General features: G+C 46.4%; 1 protein-coding gene across 2 annotated transcripts in view; it reads left to right on the top strand.

Moving 5' to 3' along the window:
* The window catches only part of wdfy3 (WD repeat and FYVE domain containing 3), a 247,936-nt gene that overhangs the window by 74,116 nt on the left and 150,810 nt on the right, over window positions 1-23,010 (top strand). For both annotated transcript variants that reach the window (XM_090191254.1, XM_090191253.1), the window contains exons 7-18: window positions 249-435; window positions 2,007-2,173; window positions 3,230-3,405; window positions 3,554-3,705; window positions 6,944-7,101; window positions 8,153-8,254; window positions 10,461-10,654; window positions 13,005-13,276; window positions 16,450-16,644; window positions 18,817-18,900; window positions 20,837-21,014; window positions 21,376-21,590. In XM_090191254.1, the coding sequence (XP_090047380.1) occupies window positions 249-435; window positions 2,007-2,173; window positions 3,230-3,405; window positions 3,554-3,705; window positions 6,944-7,101; window positions 8,153-8,254; window positions 10,461-10,654; window positions 13,005-13,276; window positions 16,450-16,644; window positions 18,817-18,900; window positions 20,837-21,014; window positions 21,376-21,590 (2,080 nt within the window). The remainder of the gene's footprint in view (window positions 1-248; window positions 436-2,006; window positions 2,174-3,229; window positions 3,406-3,553; window positions 3,706-6,943; window positions 7,102-8,152; window positions 8,255-10,460; window positions 10,655-13,004; window positions 13,277-16,449; window positions 16,645-18,816; window positions 18,901-20,836; window positions 21,015-21,375; window positions 21,591-23,010) is intronic.

Genomic DNA, 23,010 nt, shown 5'->3' with positions numbered 1-23,010 from the left:
CCTCCTAAATTTGTCAAATGGGAATTCTGGAAAACCTGTGCATTTTGGGAAGGTTTTCTGAATTCTTACAACCCTAAATGGTTGGTGTGTGTGTGTGTGTGTGTACCGAGAACATGCAGATGAATGGACGCGATGGATGGTGTGTGTGTGTGTGTGTGTGTGTGTGTGTGTGTGTGTGTGTGTGTGTGTGTGTGTGTGTGTGTGTGTGTGAGGCCATATTAACCTCCCTCCCTCCCTCCCTCCCTCAGAGAAAGAGTGCCTGGCCACATGTATCCAGAACATGCAGCAGTCAGATGACCTCTCACCCCTGGAGATCGTAGAGATGTTTGCCGGTCTGTCCTGCTTCCTGAAGGACTCCAGCGACGTCTCCCAGACCCTGCTGGACGACTTCAGGATGTGTCAGGGATACACGTTCCTCTGCGACCTCATGCTCAGGTAGGCTCATATTAGAGGTGGTGTGTGTGTGTGTGTGTGTGTGTGTGTGTGTGTGTGTGTGTGTGTGTGTGTGTGTGTGTGTGTGTGTGTGTGTGTGTGTGTGTGTGTGTGTGTGTGTGTGTGTGTGTGTGTGTGTGTGTGTGTGTGTGTGTGTGTGTGTGTGTGTGTGTTTCAATATCAACAACTCTCCCTCCCAGTAGTGTAGAGATGTTCTGAACAGTGTAATGATATTTTCCTCTACAACATAGTGTGTTATGGTATTAACCCCTTCCTCTTCCTCTTCCTCTTCAACATAGTGTGTTATGGTATTAACCCCTTCCTCTTCCTCTTCCTCTTCAACATAGTGTGTTATGGTATTAACCCCTTCCTCTTCCTCTTCAACATAGTGTGTTATGGTATTAACCCCTTCCTCTTCCTCTTCCTCTTCAACATAGTGTGTTATGGTATTAACCCCTTCCTCTTCCTCTTCCTCTTCAACATAGTGTGTAATGGTATTAACCCCTTCCTCTTCCTCTTCCTCTTCAACATAGTGTGTTATGGTATTAACCCCTTCCTCTTCCTCTTCCTCTTCAACATAGTGTGTTATGGTATTAACCCCTTCCTCTTCCTCTTCCTCTTCAACATAGTGTGTTATGGTATTAACCCCTTCCTCTTCCTCTTCCTCTTCAACATAGTGTGTTATGGTATTAACCCCTTCCTCTTCCTCTTCCTCTTCAACATAGTGTGTAATGGTATTAACCCCTTCCTCTTCCTCTTCAACATAGTGTGTTAGGGTATTAACCCCTTCCTCTTCCTCTTCAACATAGTGTGTTATGGTATTAACCCCTTCCTCTTCCCCTTCCTCTTCAACATAGTGTGTTAGGGTATTAACCCCTTCCTCTTCCTCTTCAACATAGTGTGTAATGGTATTAACCCCTTCCTCTTCCTCTTCAACATAGTGTGTTATGGTATTAACCCCTTCCTCTTCCTCTTCAACATAGTGTGTTATGGTATTAACCCCTTCCTCTTCCTCTTCCTCTTCAACATAGTGTGTTATGGTATTAACCCCTTCCTCTTCCTCTTCCTCTTCAACATAGTGTGTAATGGTATTAACCCCTTCCTCTTCCTCTTCAACATAGTGTGTTAGGGTATTAACCCCTTCCTCTTCCTCTTCAACATAGTGTGTTATGGTATTAACCCCTTCCTCTTCCTCTTCAACATAGTGTGTTAGGGTATTAACCCCTTCCTCTTCCTCTTCCTCTTCAACATAGTGTGTTAGGGTATTAACCCCTTCCTCTTCCTCTTCCTCTTCAACATAGTGTGTAATGGTATTAACCCCTTCCTCTTCCTCTTCAACATAGTGTGTTATGGTATTAACCCCTTCCTCTTCCTCTTCAACATAGTGTGTTAGGGTATTAACCCCTTCCTCTTCCTCTTCAACATAGTGTGTTATGGTATTAACCCCTTCCTCTTCCCCTTCCTCTTCAACATAGTGTGTTATGGTATTAACCCCTTCCTCTTCCCCTTCCTCTTCCTCTACAACATATTGTGTGTTACTTGTTTCACTATATTAAATGTACCACCCCCCCCAGATTGGAGCAGGCCAAAGAGGAGGACAGCAGTGATGCTCTGAAGGATCTGGTCAACCTAGTGACGCTTCTGACCACCTATGGCGTGACCGATCTCAAACCGGCCGGTCTCACCACTGGAGCCCCCTTCCTCCTGCCCGGCTTCGTACTCCCACAGCCTTCTGGGAAAGGTACAGTCAACCCGAGCGTCATCGCGGCTCCAGTGTTTTACTCAGCCCACTGCCCACACCTTCCTAGTTAACGTCTTAAGCATAGAAATAGAGTCGGTAGAACGAGTTTCTCCATTTTAGTCAACAATTCCTTAATGGTTGCAGCCAGATTGCCATGGTATGAATAACATGCCGTTCAACGAATTCTATTTTTATGAGCGTGTGTGTGTGTGTGTGTGTGTGTGTGTGTGTGTGTGAACCAGAACTGTCCAGAATGTGTTAGTGTCATAGGAGTGGGTGGAGCTGTGCGCCTCAACAGGGAAGTGACACATTATGATCAACAGGGAAGTCCGGTTGTCTGGGTGAGGCACTGACCTGTCCTCTGACTCAGCCTGCAGTTTAAATGGAAATCAAATCAAACTTTATTGGTCGCGTACACAGTTTCGCAGGGTGGCAGGTAGCCTTGAGGTTAGCGGTTAGAGCGCTGGGCCAGTAACTGAAAGATCGCTGGTTTGAATATCCGAGCCGACAAGGTGAAGAATCTGCCAATGAGAAGGTCACCCATCATTTGCTCCAGGGACCTGTCATACTACTATGACTGACCCTGTAAAACAACACCTATCATACTACTATGACTGACCCTGTAAAACAACACCTGTCATACTACTATGACTGACCCTGTAAAACAACACCTGTCACACTACTATGACTGACCCTGTAAAACAACACCTGTCATACTACTATGACTGACCCTGTAAAACAACACCTATCATACTACTATGACTGACCCTGTAAAACAACACCTATCATACTACTATGACTGACCCTGTAAAACAACACCTGTCATACTACTATGACTGACCCTGTAAAACAACACCTGTCACACTACTATGACTGACCCTGTAAAACAACACCTATCACACTACTATGACTGACCCTGTAAAACAACACCTATCATACTACTATGACTGACCCTGTAAAACAACACCTATCATACTACTATGACTGACCCTGTAAAAGCACTTTGTGACTCCTGCTGAAAACATTTGATTGATTGTTGGTCTGTGTCTGGTCCAGGCCACACGGTGAGGAACCTCCAGTCGTTCTCCGTCCTACAGAATGCCTTCCTGAGGGCTAAGACGTCCCGGCTGACCGGCACGCTGCTGGACGCCATCGGCAACATCTACGCCGCCGACCACGCCAACTACTTCATCCTGGAGGCACAACACACACTCTCACAGTTCGCTGACAAGGTGTGTGTGTGTGTCTCTGTGTGTGTGTCTCTGTGTGTGTGTCTCTGTGTGTGTGTGTGTGTGTCTCTGTGTGTGTGTGTGTGTGTGTGTGTGTGTTATATGTTATGCAGCTATATGTTATTCTAAATAAAACCCCATCTCTTTCCAGGTGGCCAAGCTGCCAGATGCCCAGACAAAGTACTTTGACCTGTTGGAGTTTGTAGTGTTCAGTCTGAACTATGTTCCCTGTAAGGAGCTGTTCAGTGTCAGCGTCCTGCTGAAGGGCTCTACGTCATACACCTGCAGTATCACAGCCACCAGGTAGGGAAGTGTGTGTGTGTGTGTGTGGCTGCGTCTGTGTGTTTGTGTGTGTGCGCGCGTCTGGGCATGCGTGTGTGTGGGAGCGTTCTTCACAATCAGCTTGGGCTGATTTAATTGATGTTTGCTAGGTATGATTTAATTGATGTTTGCTAGGTATGATTTAATTGATGGTTGCTAGGGCCGATTTAATTGTTTAATCAAAGTAATACATCTAAGAGTAGATGCCTACTTATCTGGTATCGTATCTGGTATCGTACCTGGTATCGCATCTGGTATCGTACCTGGTATCTGGTATCGTATCTGGTATTGTATCTGGTGTCATATCTGGTATCTGGTATCGTACCTGGTATCTAGTATCTGGTATCGTATCTGGTATCGTACCTGGTAGCTGGTATCGTATCTGGTATCGTACCTGGTATCTGGTATCTGGTATCGTATCTGGTATCTAGTATCGTATCTGGTATCTGGTGTCATATCTGGTATCGTACCTGGTATCGTACCTGGTATCGCATCTGGTATCGTACCTGGTAGCTGGTATCGTATCTGGTATTGTATCTGGTGTCATATCTGGTATCTGGTATCGTACCTGGTATCTAGTATCTGGTATCGTATCTGGTATCGTACCTGGTAGCTGGTATCGTATCTGGTATCGTACCTGGTATCTGGTATCTGGTATCGTATCTGGTATCTAGTATCGTATCTGGTATCTGGTGTCATATCTGGTATCTTACCTGGTATCGTACCTGGTATCGCATCTGGTATCGTACCTGGTAGCTGGTATCGTATCTGGTATTGTATCTGGTGTCATATCTGGTATCTGGTATCGTACCTGGTATCTAGTATCTGGTATCGTATCTGGTATCGTACCTGGTAGCTGGTATCGTATCTGGTATCGTACCTGGTATCTGGTATCTGGTATCGTATCTGGTATCTAGTATCGTATCTGGTATCTGGTGTCATATCTGGTATCGTACCTGGTATCGCATCTGGTATCGTACCTGGTAGCTGGTATCGTATCTGGTATTGTATCTGGTGTCATATCTGGTATCTGGTATCGTACCTGGTATCTAGTATCTGGTATCGTATCTGGTATCGTACCTGGTAGCTGGTATCGTATCTGGTATCGTACCTGGTATCTGGTATCTGGTATCGTATCTGGTATCTAGTATCGTATCTGGTATCTGGTGTCATATCTGGTATCGTATCTGGTATTGTGTCTGGTATCGTATCTGGCATCTGGTGTAGTATCTGGTATTGTATCTGGCATCTGGTATCGTATCTGGCATCATATCTGGTATCGTATCTGGTATCTGGTGTCATATCTGGTGTCGTATCTGGTGTCGTATCTGGTGTCGTATCTGGTATCGTATCTAGTATCTGGTATCTGGTATCGTATCTGGTATCGTACCTGGTAGCTGGTATCGTATCTGGTATCGTACCTGGTATCTGGTATCGTATCTGGTATCTAGTATCGTATCTGGTATCTGGTGTCATATCTGGTATCGTATCTGGTATTGTATCTGGTATCGTATCTGGCATCTGGTGTAGTATCTGGTATTGTATCTGGCATCTGGTATCGTATCTGGCATCATATCTGGTATCGTATCTGGTATCTGGTGTCGTATCTGGTGTCGTATCTGGTGTCGTATCTGGTATCGTATCTAGTATCTGGTATCTGGTATCGTATCTGGTATCGTACCTGGTAGCTGGTATCGTATCTGGTATCGTACCTGGTATCTGGTATCTGGTATCGTATCTGGTATCTAGTATCGTATCTGGTATCTGGTGTCATATCTGGTATCGTATCTGGTATTGTATCTGGTATCGTATCTGGCATCTGGTGTAGTATCTGGTATTGTATCTGGCATCTGGTATCGTATCTGGCATCATATCTGGTATCGTATCTGGTATCTGGTGTCATATCTGGTGTCGTATCTGGTGTCGTATCTGGTGTCGTATCTGGTATCGTATCTAGTATCTGGTATCTAGTATCGTATCTGGTATCGTATCTGGTATCGTACCTGGTAGCTGGTATCGTATCTGGTATCGTACCTGGTATCTGGTATCTGGTATCGTATCTGGTATCTAGTATCGTATCTGGTATCTGGTGTCATATCTGGTATCGTATCTGGTATTGTATCTGGTATCGTATCTGGCATCTGGTGTAGTATCTGGTATTGTATCTGGCATCTGGTATCGTATCTGGCATCATATCTGGTATCGTATCTGGTATCTGGTGTCGTATCTGGTGTCGTATCTGGTGTCGTATCTGGTGTCGTATCTGGTATCGTATCTAGTATCTGGTATCTAGTATCGTATCTGGTATCTGGTGTCGTATCTGGTATCTAGTATCGTATCTGGTATCTGGAATCGTATCTGGTGTCGTATCTGGTATTGTATCTGGTATCTAGTATCGTATCTGGTATCGTATCTAGTATCGTATCTGGTATCGTATCTAGTATCGTATCTGGTGTCATATCTGGTATCGTTTCTGGTATCTAGTATCGTATCTGGTATCGTATCTAGTATCGTATCTGGTATCTGGTGTCGTATCTGGTATCTAGTATCTGGTATATCTGGTATCGTATCTGGTATCTGGTATCGTATCTAGTATCTGGTATCGTATCTAGTATCTGGTATCTTGTATCTAGTATCTGGTATCTGGTATCTGGAATCTGGTGTCATATCTGGTATATCTGGTATCGTATCTAGTGTCTGGTATCTGGTATCTGGTATCTAGTATCTGGTATCGTATCCGGTATCTAGTATCTGGTATCGTATCTGGTATCTAGTATCTGGTATCTAGTATCTGGTATCGTATCTGGTATCTAGTATCTGGTATCGTATCTGGTATTGTATCTGGTATCTAGTATCTAGTATCTGGTATATTGTCTGGTATCTTATCTAGTATGTTGTATCTGGTATCATATCTAGCATCTTGTCTAGTATGTTGTATCTGGTATCGTATCTAGCATCTTATCTAGTATGTTGTATCTGGTATCGTATCTAGCATCTTATCTGGCGTCGTTTCTGCCTTCGTTTCTGGTGTCGTATCTAGTATCTTACCTATTGGGGCTGGAAAGCCACATATATTTGGGATCAGATCTCGTATTTCTGTCCAGCAATGCAAAATATATAAAATAACATGTTTGATTTCCTAATTTTGAAATCGATATGGATGCCCTAATAAATGTAAATCGACTCTTTCAATATTCCATGAATCCAACTCCTCCCTCAGGACTCTGTTGAAGTTGAGCCGTCATGACGCGGTGTTCAGTGATGTGTTGAGAGAGGTGGGGCTGCTGGAGGTGCTGGTTAACCTCCTGCATAAATACGCTGCCCTGCTCAAAGACCCCGCAACGCAACAACAGACTCAGTCACAGAACAACGAACAAGGTGAGGAGTCTCCTAGATCAAGAGGCAATACGGGGTCGTATACATTAGGGTAAACATTAGGGTAAACATTAGGGTAAACATTAGGGTAAACATTAGGGTAAATTCAAAACGTCCAATCAGAAACACACATTTTCCGTTGCGCCAACAAGTCCAGATTGATTCTGTTTCCGGTCCGTTTCTTCCCTTTTCATGCCCAGTGAATATGACCCTCACTAACCCCACCGTGAGAAAGCCTTGCCGACTGAAGTGAATGATTTGTGATTCGTCATCTGGTTGCTAATAGTTCCTCAAACAAGCAGTCAAATCATCCAATCCCTGATATAATACACACATGTTCATCATGGACTGGGAGATGGAACAGGGAATTCTACATAGAGTAACAATCTGCTGCTTTCTCTCGCTCTCCCTCTCTTCCTCCCTCTCTCCCTCTTTCCCTCTTCCTCCTCTCTCTCGCTCTCTTTCTCCCTCTTTTCCTCCTCCTCCTTCTCTCTCTCTCTCCCTCTCTTCCTCCCTCTCTTCCTCTTTCCCTCTTCCTCCTCTCTCCCTCTCTCTTTCTCCCTCTTCCTCTTTCCCTCTTCCTCCTCTCTCCCTCTCTCTTTCTCCCTCTCTTCCTCTTTCCCTCTTCGTCCTCTCTCCCTCTCTCTTTCTCCCTCTCTTCCTCTCTCCCTCTCTTTCCCTCTTCCTCCTTCTCTCTTCGTCCCTCTCTTCCTCCCTCTCTCCCTCTCTTCCTCCCTCTCTTCCTCTCTCCCTCTCTTTCCCTCTTCCTCCTTCTCTCTTCGTCCCTCTCTTCCTCCCTCTCTCCCTCTCTTCCTCCCTCTCTTCCTCCCTCTCTCCCTCTCTCCCTCTCTTCCTCCCTCTCTCCCTCACTTCCTCCCTCTCTCCCTCTCTTCCTCCCTCTCTCCCTCTCTCCCTCTCTTCCTCCCTCTCTAACTCTCTTCCTCCCTCTCTTCCTCCCTCTCTTCCTCCCTCTCTCCCTCTTTCTCCCTCTCTTCCTCCCTCGCTCTATCCCCCCCCACCCCCTCTATTTCCATATCTTTCTCTCTGTCTCTAGGTGACTGTAAGAACAGCAGTGTAGCGGAGGAACAGAAACAGTTAGCTTGGCTGGTCATGGAGACGCTGACTGTCCTGCTGCAAGGCTCCAACACTAACGCAGGTACACACACACCCACACGCAAACATTATGGCTAACAAGGCCGCGAAATTACACAGAAACCTCCAGTATTTCAACTCGTTTGTGTGTTCAACTCGTATGATTCCCCTTTATTAAAGCCAGGCGAATCCAGACAGAATCCTCCCAATCCCCACACCCCCTTCAGAACATAATCCCATACTAGTAGTGATGTCACACAGCCCCAACTCTGGGTCTCTCTGGGTTTCTCTGGGTTTCTCTGGGTTTAGGTAATGCACACAAATCTGTCTCTGTCTGCCTGCCTGCTCCAAACTGACACACACACACACACACATACACACGCCGGATGACAACTGACTCAAATGATTTCTATTTGAACAAGCCTTGACTCTGGGCAGAGCTCAATGGTTTCACTTCTGTCATTCACGATCATGTGACACTGGACAGGAAAATATGCACTTCCTCCTTCTATATGTTGATTGGCTGGCTGGCTGTATGGATTCCTCATCTCAGAGATCACCAACATCATCTATTTGTACTCGCTCACTCTCTTCTTCTCTGTCTCAATCTCTCCTTCTGTCTCAATCTCTCCTTCTGTCTCAATCTCTCCTTCTGTCTCAATCTCTCCTTCTGTCTCAATCTCTCCTTCTGTCTCAATCTCTCCTTCTGTCTCAATCTCTCCTTCTGTCTCAATCTCTCCTTTTGTCTCAATCTCTCCTTTTGTCTCAATCTCTCCTTCTGTCTCAATCTCTCCTTCTGTCTCAATCTCTCCTTCTGTCTCAATCTCTCCTTCTGTCTCAATCTCTCCTTCTGTCTCAATCTCTCCTTCTGTCTCAATCTCTCCTTTTGTCTCAATCTCTCCTTTTGTCTCAATCTCTCCTTTTGTCTCAATCTCTCCTTCTGTCTCAATCTCTCCTTCTGTCTCAATCTCTCCTTCTGTCTCAATCTCTCCTTCTGTCTCAATCTCTCCTTCTGTCTCAATCTCTCCTTCTGTCTCAATCTCTCCTTCTGTATCTCTCTCTCTTTCTTCTGTCTCAATCTCTTCTTCTGTCTCTCTTTCTTCTCTGTCTCTTTCTCTCTTTCTTCTCTGTATCTCTGTCTCTCTCTCTCCATCTCTCTCTCCCACTATCCTGGTCTGAGTAAGGAACGGTAGTGGAGGCCAGACTAATATGATGAGTCAGTGTTCTGTAGCAGAGATGGAGACTCAGAGATGTGTATGATAAATGAGTGTGATGGGTGAATAAAGGTTATTATTAGTATCATCTCTTATTGTGTCTCTTCCAATGTCCCTCTCTCCTCTCCCCTCCCTCCTCCTCTCCCCCATCCCTCTCCCCTCCCTCCTTCTCTCCCCATCCCTCTCCCCTCCCTCCTCCTCTCCCCCATCCCTCTCCCCTCCCTCCTTCTCTCCCCATCCCTCTCCCCTCCCTCCTTCTCTCCCCATCCCTCTCCCCTCCCTCCTTCTCTCCCCCTCCCTCCCCTCCCTCCCTTCTCTCCCCCATCCCTCTACCCTCCCTCCACCATCCCTCTCCCCTCCCTCCCCTCCCTCCTCCTCTCCCCCATCCCTCTCCCCTCCCTCCTTCTCTCCCCATCCCTCTCCCCTCCCTCCTTCTCTCCCCCTCCCTCCCCTCCCTCCCTTCTCTCCCCCATCCCTCTACCCTCCCTCCACCATCCCTCTCCCCTCCCTCCCCTCCCTCCCTTCTCTCCCCCATCCCTCCCCTTTCTCCTCTCCCCATCCCTGTTCCATCCCTCCCTTCTCTCCCCCATCCCTCCCCTTTCTCCTCTCCCCATCCCTGTTCCATCCCTCCCTTCTCTCCCCCATCCCTCTCCCCTCCCTCCCCCATCCCTCTCCCCTCCCTCCCTTCTCTCCCCCATCCCTCTCCCCTCCCTCCCTTCTCTCCCCCATCCCTCTCCCCTCCTTCCCCTCCCTCCCTTCTCTCCCCCATCCCTCCCCTTTCTCCTCTCCCCATCCCTCTTCCATCCCTCCCTCCCTCCCTTCTCTCCCCCATCCCTCTCCCCTCCCTCCCTCCCTCCCTTCTCTCCTCCATCCCTCTCCCCTCCCTCATTATCTCCCTTCTCTCCCCCATCCCTCTCCCCTCCCTCCCTCCCTCCCTTCTCTCCTCCATCCCTCTCCCCTCCCTCATTATCTCCCTTCTCTCCTCCATCCTTCTCCCCTCCCTCCTTCTCTCCCTCCTTCTCTCCCTCCCCCCCTCCCCCCCACCCCCTCCTCCAGGTCTGTTCAGAGAGTTTGGAGGGGCGCGGTGTGTCCACAACATAGTGAAGTATGATCAGTGCAGGGAACATGCTCTGATGATCATTCAGCAGCTGGTTCTGTCCTCCAGTGGAGATGATGACATGGGAACCCTACTGGGTCTGATGCACTCTGCCTCGTCCACCGAGCTACAGCTCAAAACAGACATACTACAGGTGAGATACACACCTACACACACACCTACATCTCAACACACACACACCTACACCTACACTTACACCTACACTTACACACCTACACCTACATACACCTACACACACCTACACACACACCTACACACACACCTACACACACACCTACACCTACACACACACACACACCTACACCCACACCTACACCCACACCTACACTTACACACCTACACTTACACACCTACATCTACACACACACACACCTACACCTACACACACACCTACACTTACACCTACACTTACACACCTACACTTACACACCTACACCTACACACACACACCTGCACCTACACACACACCTACACACACACCTACACACACACGCACACACCTACACACACACACACCTACACACACAAATACACTTACACACCTACACACACCTACACCTACACACACACACCTACACCTACACACACACACCTACACACACCTACACACACACCTACACCTACACATACCTACACACACACCTACACACACACCTACACACACCTACAGTGGGGCAAAAAAGTATTTAGTCAGCCACCAATTGTGCAAGTTCACCCACTTAAAAAGATGAGAGACCTGTAATTGTCATCAGAGGTACACTTCAACTATGACAGACAAAAGGAGAAAAAAAATCGAGAAAATCACATTGTAGGATTTTTTATGAATTTATTTGCAAATTATGGTGGAAAATAAGTATTTGGTCAATAACAAATGTTTATCTCAATACTTTGTTATATACCCTTTGTTGGCAATGACAGAGGTCAAACGTTTTCTGTAATTCTTCACAAGGTTTTCACACACTGTTGCTGGTATTTTGGCCCATTCCTCCATGCAGATCTCCTCTAGAACATTGATGTTTTGGGGCTGTTGCTGGGCAACACGGACTTTCAATTCCCTCCAAAGATTTTCTATGGAGTTGAGATCTGGAGACTGGCTAGGCCACTCCAGGACCTTGAAATGCTTCTTACGAAGCCACTCCTTCGTTGCCCGGGCGGTGTGTTTGGTATCATTGTCATGCTGAAAGACCCAGCCACGATTCATCTTCAATGCTTTGCTGATGGAAGGAGGTTTTCACTCAAAATATCATAATACATGGCCCCATTCATTCTTTCCCTTACACGGATCAGTCGTCCTGGTCCCTTTGCAGAAAAACAGCCCCAAAGCATGATGTTTCCACCCCCATGCTTCACAGTAGGTATGGTGTTCTTTGGATGCAACTCAGCATTCGTTGTCCTCCAAACACGACGAGTTGAGTTTTTACCAAAAAGTTATATTTTGGTTTCATCTGACCATATGACATTCTCCCAATCTTCTTCTGGATCATCCAAATGCTCTCTAGCAAACTTCAGACGGGCCTGGACATGTACTGGCTTAAGCAGGGGGACACGTCTGGCACTGCAGGATTTGAGTCCCTGGCGGCGTAGTGTGTTACTGATGGTAGGCTTTGTTACTTTGTTCCCAACTCTCTGCAGGTCATTCACTAGGTCCCCCCGTGTGGTTCTGGGATTTTCGTTCTTGTGATCATTTTGACCCCACGGGGTGAGATCTTGCGTGGAGCCCCAGATCGAGGGAGATTATCAGTGGTCTTGTATGTCTTCCATTTCCTAATAATTGCTCCCACAGTTGGTTTCTTCAAACCAAGCTGCTTACCTATTGCAGATTCAGTCTTCCCAGCCTGGTGCAGGTCTACAATTTTGTTTCTGGTGTCCTTTGACAGCTCTTTGGTCTTGGCCATAGTGGAGTTTGGAGTGTGACTGTTTGAGGTTGTGGACAGGTGTCTTTTATACTGATAACAAGTTCAAACAGGTGCCATTAATACAGGTAACGAGTGGAGGACAGAGGAGCCTCTTAAAGAATAAGTTACAGGTCTGTGAGAGCCAGAAATCTTGCTTGTTTGTATGTGACCAAATACTTATTTTCCACCATAATTTGCCAATAAATTCATAAAAAAATCCTACAATGTGATTTTCTGGATTTCTTTCTCTCATTTTGTCTGTCATAGTTGAAGTGTACCTATGATGAAAATTACAGGCCTCTCTCATCTTTTTAAGTGGGTGAACCTGCACAATTGGTGGCTGACTAAATACTTTTTTGCCCCACTACACCTACACACACACATACCCACACACACACCTACACACACCCACACACACACCTACACACACCCACACACACACCTACACCTACACACACCTACACCTACACACACCTACACACACACACACACACACACACACCTACACACACACACACACACACACACCTACACACCCACCCACACACCCACCCACCCAGCCCTAACCATCCTCTCCCTTTCTGCTAGACTCTCCTGGCTGTGCTGAGAGAAAGCCATCGCACGCGGACAGTCTTCCGGAAGGTCGGGGGCTTTGTGTATGTGACGTCCCTACTCGTTGCCATGGAGCGCTCTCTGTGTCAGCCGCCGTGTCACGGGTGGGAACGGGCCAATCAGAACCAAGTGTTTGAGCTCCTCCACACGGTCTTCTGCACGTTGACCGCTGCCATGCGCTACGAACCCGCCAACTCACACTTCTTCAGGACGGAGATCCAGTACGAAAAACTGGCAGACGCTGTCAGGTACAGTATAGGACAGGACATTATAGGACATTATAGGACATGTATAGGACATGTATAGTATAGGACATGTATAGTATAGGACATGTATAGTATAGGACATGTATAGTATAGGACATGTATAGTATAGGACATGTATAGTATAAGACATGTATAGTATAGTATAGTATAGGGCATGTATAGGACAGGACATGTATAGGACAGGACATGTATAGTATAGGACATGTATAGGACAGGACATGTATAGGACAGGACATGTATAGTATAGGACATGTATAGTATAGGACATGTATAGTATAAGACATGTATAGTATAGGACATGTATAGTATAGTATAGTATAGGGCATGTATAGGACAGGACATGTATAGGACAGGACATGTATAGTATAGGACATGTATAGGACAGGGCATGTATAGTATAATATAGGACATGTATAGTATAGGACATGTATAGTATAGGACATGTATAGTATAGGACATGTATAGTATAGGACATGGACAGGACATGTATAGGACTGGACATGTATAGGACATGTATAGTATATGATATGTATAGGACATGTATTGGACATGTATAGGACAGGACATGTATAATATAGGACATGTATAGGACAGGACATGTATACCGTCGTAGCCAAAAGTTTTGAGAATGACACAAATATTAATTTTCACAAAGTCTGCTGCCTCAGTTTGTATGATGGGAATTTGCATATTCTCCAGAATGTTACGAAGAGTGATCAGATGAATTGCAATTAATTGCAAAGTCCCTCTTTGCCATGCAAATGAACTGAATCCCCCCCAAAACATTTCCACTGCATTTCAGCCCTGCCACAAAAGGACCAGCTGACATCATGTCAGTGATTTTCTCGTTAACGCAGGTGTGAGTGTTGATGAGGACAAGGCTGGAGATCACTTCGAATAACAGACTGGAAGCTTCAAAAGCAGGGTGGTGCTTGGAATCATTGTTCTTCCTCTGTCAACCATGGTTACCTGCAAGGAAACACATGCCGTCATCATTGCTTGGCACAAAAAGGGCTTCACAGGTAAGGATATTGCTGCCAGTAAGATTGCACCTAAATCAACCACTTATCGGATCATCAAGAACTTCAAGGAGAGCGGTTCAATTATTGTGAAGAAGGCTTCAGGGCGCCCAAGAAAGTCCAGCAAGAGCCAGGACCGTCTCCTAAAGTTGATTCAGTTGCAGGATCGGGGCACCACCAGTACAGAGCTTGCTCAGGAATGGCAGCAGGCAGGTGTGAGTGCATCTGCACGCACAGTGAGGCGAAGACTGGTGTCAAGAAGGGCAGCAAAGAAGCCACTTCTCTCCAGGAAAAACATCAGGGACAGACTGATATTCTGCAAAAGGTACAGGGATTGGACTGCTGAGGACTGGGGTAAAGTCCGTTTCTCTGATGAATCCCCTTTCAGATTGTTTGGGGCATCCGGAAAAAAGCTTGTCCGGAGAAGACAAGGTGAACGCTACCATCAGTCCTGTGTCATGCCAACAGTAAAGCATCCTGAGACCATTCATGTGTGGGGTTGCTTCTCAGCCAAGGACGTGGGCTCACTCACAATTTTGCCTAAGAACACAGCCATGAATAAAGATTGGTACCAACACATCCTCCGAGAGCAACTTCTCCCAACCATCCAGGAACAGTTTGGTGACAAACAATGCGTTTTCCAGCGTGATGGAGCACCTTGCCATAAGGAAAAAGAACTAAGTGGCTCGGGGAACAAAACATCAATATTTTGGGTCAATGGCCAGGAAACTCCCCAGACCTCAATCCCATTGAGAACTTGTGGTCAATCCTCAAGAGGCGGTTGGACAAAACAAAACCCCACAAATTCTGACAAACTCCAAGCATTGATTATGCAAGAATGGGCTGCCATCAGTCAGGATGTGGCCCAGAAGTTAATTGACAGCATGCCAGGGTAGATTGCAGAGGTCTTGAAAAAGAAGGGTCAACACTGTAAATATTGACTCTTTGCATCAACTTCATGTAATTGTCAATAAAAGCCTTTGACACTTATGAAATGCTTGTAATTATACTTCAAGATTTCCATAGTAACATCTGACAAAAATACCTAAAGACACTGAAGCAGCAAACTTTGTGGAAATTAATATTTGTGTCATTCTCAAAACTTTTGGCCACGACTGTAGTATAGTATAGGACATGTATAGGACTGGGCATGTATAGGACATGTATAGTATAGGACATGTATAGGACTGGGCATGTATAGGACATGTATAGGACATGTATAGTATAGGACATGTATAGGACATGTATAGTATAGGACATGTATAGGACATGGACATGTATAGTATAGGACATGGATAGGACAGGACATGTACAGGACATGGACCCAACTAATCGTTAAACAGTGATGAGTATTGAAGTGTGGTAGATCGTGAGTCTTCACATGAGACTTCTTCTACTGCTGATGATGATGATGATGAGAGGGCTGTCTACACTGAACAAAAATATAAACGAAACGCGTAAGGTGTTGCTGAAATAAAAGATCCCGTAAATTTTCCATACGAACAAAAAAGCTTATTTCTCTCAAATTCTGTGCACAAATTTGTTTACATCTCTGTTAGTGAGCATTTCTCCTTTGCCAAGATAATCCATCCACCTGACAGGTGTGGCCTATATCATTGTGCTGGGGACAATAAAAGGCCACTCTAAAATGTGCAGTGTTGTCACACCACACAATACCACAGATGTCTCAAGTTTTGAGGGAGCGTGCAATAGGAAAGCTGACTGCAGGAATGTCCACCAGAGCTGTTGCCAGAGAATTTAATGTTGATTTCTCTACCATAAGCCGCCTCTAACAACGTTGTTTTAGAGAATTTGGCAGTACGTTCAATCGGCTTCACAACCGCAGACCACGTGTAACCACGCCAGCCCAGGACCTCCACATCCGGCTTCTTCACCTGCGGGATTGTCTGAGGGTGGTGGGCCAAACAAGGCCCACCCATGCCTGCGCCCCTGCCCAGTCATGTGAAATCCATAAATTAGAGCCTAATGAATTTATTTAAATGGACTGATTTCCTTATATGAACTGTAAACTCAGTCAAATCTTTGACATTTTTGCATGTTGCGCTTATATTTTTGTTCAGTATAAATAAATACGATTGATTGATTAATTATTGACCCATGCCCCACCACCTTCAGGCTGCTGGGTTGTTTCTCGGAGGCCAAGAAGGTTGGAGTCACGGGAGTGTTCCCTTCCAACGCCCAGCCCTTCCTGAGGCTGCTGGAGGACGACGGAGCAGGGGGCGGGACCGGGGACAACATCTGCCCCACCCTCAAACACTGCAGCAAGCTCTTCATCTACCTTCATAAGATGGCCACCGACTCCTTCGACAGGTACGTCAGTCACTGTTTCTCACTAAAACAGACTCTAGGCCCACTCATTTAACAGGTCAGTGATTGACTCCCTCAACGGGTCAGTGATTGACTCCCTCAACAGGTCAGTGATTGACTCCCTCAACAGGTCAGTGATTGACTCCCTCAACAGGTCAGTGATTGACTCCCTCAACGGGTCAGTGATTGACTCCCTCAACGGGTCAGTGATTGACTCCCACAATAGGTCAGTGATTGACTCCCTCAACAGGTCAGTCAGTGATTGACTCCCTCAACAGGTCAGTGATTGACTCCCACAATAGATCAGTGATTGACTCCCTCAACAGGTCAGTGATTGACTCCCGCAACAGGTCAGTGATTGACTCCCACAATAGATCAGTGATTGACTCCCTCAACAGGTCAGTGATCGACTCCCTCAACAGGTCAGTGATTGACTCCCTCAACAGGTCAGTGATTGACTCCCGCAACAGGTCAGTGATTGACTCCCACAATAGATCAGTGATTGACTCCCTCAACAGGTCAGTGATCGACTCCCTCAACAGGTCAGTGATTGACTCCCTCAACAGGTCAGTGATTGACTCCCTCAACAGGTCAGTGATTGACTCCCTCAACAGGTCAGTGATTGACTCCCTCAACAGGGCAGTGATTGACTCCCTCAACAGGTCAGTGATTGACTCCCTCAACAGGTCAGTGATTAACCAATCACTGACCTGTTGAGGGAGTCAATCACTGACCTGTTGAGGGAGTCAAACAGGCCAAAAGGAGTCTAACCCCAAATCAATGGTTGTTGAATCAATGGGCTCCCGAGTGGCGCAGCGGTCTAAGGCACAGCATCACCAGTGTAAGAGGCGTCACTACAGTCCCTGGTTCGAATCCAGGCTGTATCACATCCGGCCGTGATTTTGGAAGTTCCATAGGGCGGCGCAAAATTGGCCCGGCGCCTTCCGGGTTTGGCCGGAGTAAATAAGAATTTGTTTTTAAACTGGCTTGAAAATACATCCCGTGACAATCAAAGCTCCGACGAACAAGTCACAGATTCATCGATGCAAAGCCCCCACAGATTTAGATATCGAGTTCCTCTCGGATCACGTCTGAGACTCAAAACAGTGACTCACATACCTCAATGCAGTTGTGCAGTTTTGACTGGGCTGTGTTGCCTTGTGAATGAAGAGCTTACCTGCCACACTGTTGTGCAGGTCTCTCCAAACAAGGTCCTGGGTACCACAAGGGGCACACATTTTGGTATTATATTATACAGATGATTCAAATAATCAACCCCCCCAGGACCAGGATTGGGAAACATTGGTGTAGTGTAACCAAACCTTCACATGCATGTGCTGTAGCATTAGCCTCCTGGTAGTGAGCTGTAGCAATAGCCTCCTGGTAGTGAGCTGTAGCATTAGCCTCCTGGTAGTGAGCTGTAGCATTAGCCTCATGGTAGTGAGCTGTAGCATTAGCCTCCTGGTAGTGAGCTGTAGCATTAGCCTCCTGGTAGTGAGCTGTAGCAATAGCCTCCTGGTAGTGAGCTGTAGCATTAGCCTCCTGGTAGTGAGCTGTAGCATTAGCCTCCTGGTAGTGAGCTGTAGCATTAGCCTCCTGGTAGTGAGCTGTAGCATTAGCCTCCTGGTAGTGAGCTGTAGCATTAGCCTTCTGGTAGTGAGCTGTAGCATTATCCTCCTGGTAGTGAGCTGTAGCATTAGCCTCCTGGTAGTGAGCTGTAGCATTAGCCTCCTGGTAGTGAGCTGTAGCATTAGCCTCCTGGTAGTGTGCTGTTGCATTAGCCTCCTGGTAGTGAGCTGTAGCATTAGCCTCCTGGTAGCATTAGCCTCCTTGTAGTGTTCTGTATAATTAGCCTCCTGGTAGCATTAGCCTCCTTGTAGTGTGCTGTGGCATTAGCCTCCTGGTAGCATTAGCCTCCTTGTAGTGTGCTGTAAAATTAGCCTCCTGGTAACATTAGCCTCCTTGTAGTGTGCTAGCTAGCTATGCTCTGAGCGCTCTTTTCTTTCAGCCTTCTAACTAACATCTTCCTCTTTTCTCTCTTTCCTCTCTTTCTCTATTTTTCTCCTCTAATCTTTGGCACTGCCTGGCTGTGTGTTTGGGCTGTGTGCTACTCTTGTCCATCCATGTTTGTCTGTGTGTGTGTGTGTCCTGAATGTGTGTGTGTGCTGTGTTCAGTCGTGCGGAGCAGGTTCCCCCCTGCCTCACTCACGAGACCTCCCTGCCATCCCCCTGGGGTACGCCAGCGCTCGCCAGGAAGAGGTAGCTACTGCGCTCTGCACTCCTCTTCCTCATCCCGCTCTTTCGCTCCTTTTCCTCTGTCATGCTACTCTCTCTTTCCCCTATGTCAGCTATTGCTGCTATGTCATGTAGCTCTCTTTCCCTTATGTCAGCTATTGCTGCTATCTTTCCCTTATGTCAGCTGTTGCTGCTATGTCATGTAGCTCTCTCCTCTCCCTTATGTCAGCTATTGCTGCTATGTCATGTAGCTAGCTCCCTTTCCCTTATGTCAGCTATTGCTGCTATGTCATGTAGCTCTCTTACCCTTATGTCAGCTGTTGCTGCTATGTCATGTTGCTCTCTCCTCTCTCTTTCCCTTATGTCAGCTATTGCTGCTATGTCATGTAGCTCTCTTTCCTTTATGTCAGCTATTGCTGCTATGTCATGTAGCTCCATTTCCCTTATGTCAGCTATTGCTGCTATGTCATGTAGCTCTCTTACCCTTATGTCAGCTGTTGCTGCTATGTCATGTTGCTCTCTCCTCTCCCTTATGTCAACTATTGCTGCTATGTTATGTGAATTCCTCTCCTCTTGTTCTTTGCATTCTGACCTATTTCTTTCTCTCTCTCTCTTATCCTTCCGCTCGTTCTCTCTCCCCTCTCTTTGTTCTCTCTCTCTCTCTCTCTCTCTCTCTTATCCTCCCGCTCGTTCTCTCTCCCCTCTCTTTGTTCTCTCTCTCTCTCTCTCTCTCTCATCCTCCCTCTCGTTCTCTCTCCCCTCTCTTTGTTCTCTCTCTCTCTCTCTCTCTCTCTCTCTTATCCTCCCTCTCGTTCTCTCTCCCCTCTCTGTGTTCTCTCTCTCTCTTTTCATCCTGGTTCTGCTGACCCCTTCCTTTAAAGCCCTCTCTCCTCACTGCTCTGTAGGGGAAACCAACCCACCGGTTGTATCACTTCCATGACTGCATCAACGTGGCTATTTTTCTCTAATTAAATGAATAACGGCCTGGGTGTGAGTCAGTGTCAACTCTAAACTGACTTAAACCTTTAAACCTCTCGTGTTTAATCTCTTCATGTTTTAATCACTTTTACAGAGACACTTTCGTTAATCAACATTTCAGTTTGCAAAGTAAAAATCCAAGAGTTTAGCAAAATAGGTGATTTTATTCCATGATCCCTTTTTGAAAGGAAAGATTAGGACATCAATTTTGGATTTATTTTCCCTCTCATCGGACTCAACCCCACAATATTTTGGCAACACTTTATTTAGGTAGTCCCCAATAGATACTGAGTATAGCGAACATTAAGAACACCTTCTTAATATTGAGTTGTACCTCCGTTTGCCCCCAGAACAGCATCAATTCGTCGGGGACATGGACTCTACAAGGTGTCCAAAGCGTTCCACAGGGATGCTGGCCCATGTTGACTCTACAAGGTGTCGAAAGCATTCCACAGGGATGCTGGTCCATGTTGACTCTACAAGGTGTCGAAAGCATTCCACAGGGATGCTGGCCCATGTTGACTCTACAAGGTGTTGAAAGCGTTCCACAGGGATGCTGGCCCATGTTGACTCTACAAGGTGTCCAAAGCGTTCCACAGGGATGCTGGCCCATGTTGACTCTACAAGGTGTCCAAAGCGTTCCACAGGGATGCTGGCCCATGTTGACTCTACAAGGTGTCGAAAGCGTTCCACAGGGATGCTGGCCCATGTTGACTCTACAAGGTGTCGAAAGCGTTCCACAGGGATGCTGGCCCATGTTGACTCTACAAGGTGTCGAAAGCGTTCCACAGGGATGCTGGCCCATGTTGACTCTACAAGGTGTTGAAAGAATTCCACAGGGATGCTGGCCCATGTTGACTCCAATGCTTCCCACAGTTGTGTCTAGTTGGCTGGATGTTCTTTAGGTGGTGGGCCATTCTTGATACACACAGGAAACTGTTGACTGTCACTAACTACTAACTTACTGTCACCGAAAACACAGGCACGGCTACCAGGGCACATCAGGCCCCCCTGCAGGGGTCCGAGCCTTGACGGACCTAAACATGAAACTACAACTGGCCAACTCTTCCTCCTCCTCGGACTCGGTGGTCATCCACCCTGGGGCGGGGCTAGCAATGTTGGACCTGCTGGCCTCCGTCAGCTCCGACAGCCAACCAGAGGTAAGGAAGTGCCGAGGAGGCCACACCCACTTCTTGTGTCCCTGGTCTCAGGATGAATGTGTTACTTTCTCTCAGTGGTACTAGTCGGTAAAAATTGAATAAAGTTTACTACCATTTCCTCTTAGTCCAAAAATGAGGTGAATGAGGAACAAGAGTTGTACAAGAGTTCCATTTCCTCCCTAAGAGTTGTACATGTCTGAATATCTGTGTATGTTCCTGGTTTAGCTGTGTCATAACACTAGTCTATGACAGAGTTACCCTTCAGCAAGATGCTCCAAGGGTTCAGCTCGTCTGTCACAAACGTTAAAGACACCAAAACTATTCATTTCCCTTCCCTCCCTCCCTCCCTCTCCCTACCTAGCATGCTCTGGACCTTCAGCTAGCAGTAGCTAACATCCTGCAGCTGCTGGTCCACAGTGAGAGAAACCAGCAGATCCTGTGTGAAGCAGGTCTCCACAGCAGACTACTGCAGCGCTGCAGCCTGGCCCTGGGAGACGAGGAACACCCCCTACACCCGCCCCTGCAGAGGATGTTTGAGAGGCTGGCCTCACAGGCCCTGCAGCCTATGGCCCTGAGGTGAGGGTGGGATGCAGTCAGACAGAGTCTCTCACTCACTCACTCACACACACACACTCTCTCTTTGTCACTCACTCACTCACTCACTCACTCACTCACTCACTCACTCACACACACTCTCTCTTTGTCACTCACTCACTCACTCACTCACTCACTCACTCACACACACACACTCTCTCTTTGTCACTCACTCACTCACTCACTCACTCACTCACTCACACACACACACACACACCGCAGGACTAGATGTGGCACATCATTATAAGTCCATTTACCTCTAAAACATTTAATTGCACACAAATAGTAAACAGAGCTCTCTGTCACTAAGGGATGGCATAACCCCCCCTAATAAACTCTTAATGATGTCGATGACTCTTCTACATAAAAGGGAAAGAATCGGCTTTGACAGGTTTTATTATTATTTAGAGGAGTCTGGGTGGAGTCACAGTTGGCCTAATTTGCTGCATGGCCGGTCAGCTGTGATGCAGGATAGGATACAGACAGTTGGGCTCGAGACACACACACACACACACACACAGACACAGACACAGACACACAGAGCCAGAGAAGAAGTCATCTGACTTTCTTTCTTATAAAAATGAACAATGATCCTCTGTTGACTCTCCTGTTTCTCCTCTGTAGACTCAAACAATGAATCAATTCATAATAAAATGAATCAATTAGCCCATTTAAAATGTTTATTTTACTCCGTAAGATAATTAGCAATATGCAAGAGACTACAGTTGGACCGTGTGCCATAAAGTATACTGTGTTTCGCTGATTAAGGTCAAGGACTGGTCATGAGAAGCCAAATATCAAAGCAAGTATTATTTAATGACTTGGTCAAAAAAAAAATCTATTGATTCATAACACAAGGCATAACGGCGTAATGTACAAAGCATTAAGAGGCATTATTTTAAGCGTATAGATACGAAAGTTGACTTACAAGGACAAAACGTGAACAAAGAGATGCCTTTTAGATGTCTAGGAAATAAGAATGGATCATCCCATCCTTCCTCCTTGGACCTGATACAGGATAAGAGAGAGAGAGAGAGAGAACAAAATACATTTCATTCCATTTAGAACAACTGAAGGTGAAAAAGGTGACTTTTTCAACACAAAATCAGCCACCGTTGACCAATTAAACAATACCAAGTTCACAGAGTAACCTGACCACCAAGGCCCAGTCTCCACAGAGAGTCACAGCATTTAATGACTTGTGTGGCAGATGAGACCAATGGGAATGAGACAGAATTGCTGAGAAGACAATGAAAACCTTTTTGCGGTATAGAGTAATTCAGAGTTCACCTTGTCCAGATTCAAGTTACCACAGAGATCCTACATCTATATAGAGAGCATCAGAGGTATCCTCAGAGGGCAATTACCACAGAGATCCTACATCTATATAGAGAGCATCAGA

This window comes from Oncorhynchus mykiss, chromosome 11, assembly GCF_057628025.1.
Source record: "Oncorhynchus mykiss isolate SJ-2025 chromosome 11, ASM5762802v1, whole genome shotgun sequence".
Taxonomy (NCBI): Eukaryota; Metazoa; Chordata; class Actinopteri; order Salmoniformes; family Salmonidae; genus Oncorhynchus; species Oncorhynchus mykiss.
This window is presented reverse-complemented; position numbering and strand designations above follow the sequence as displayed.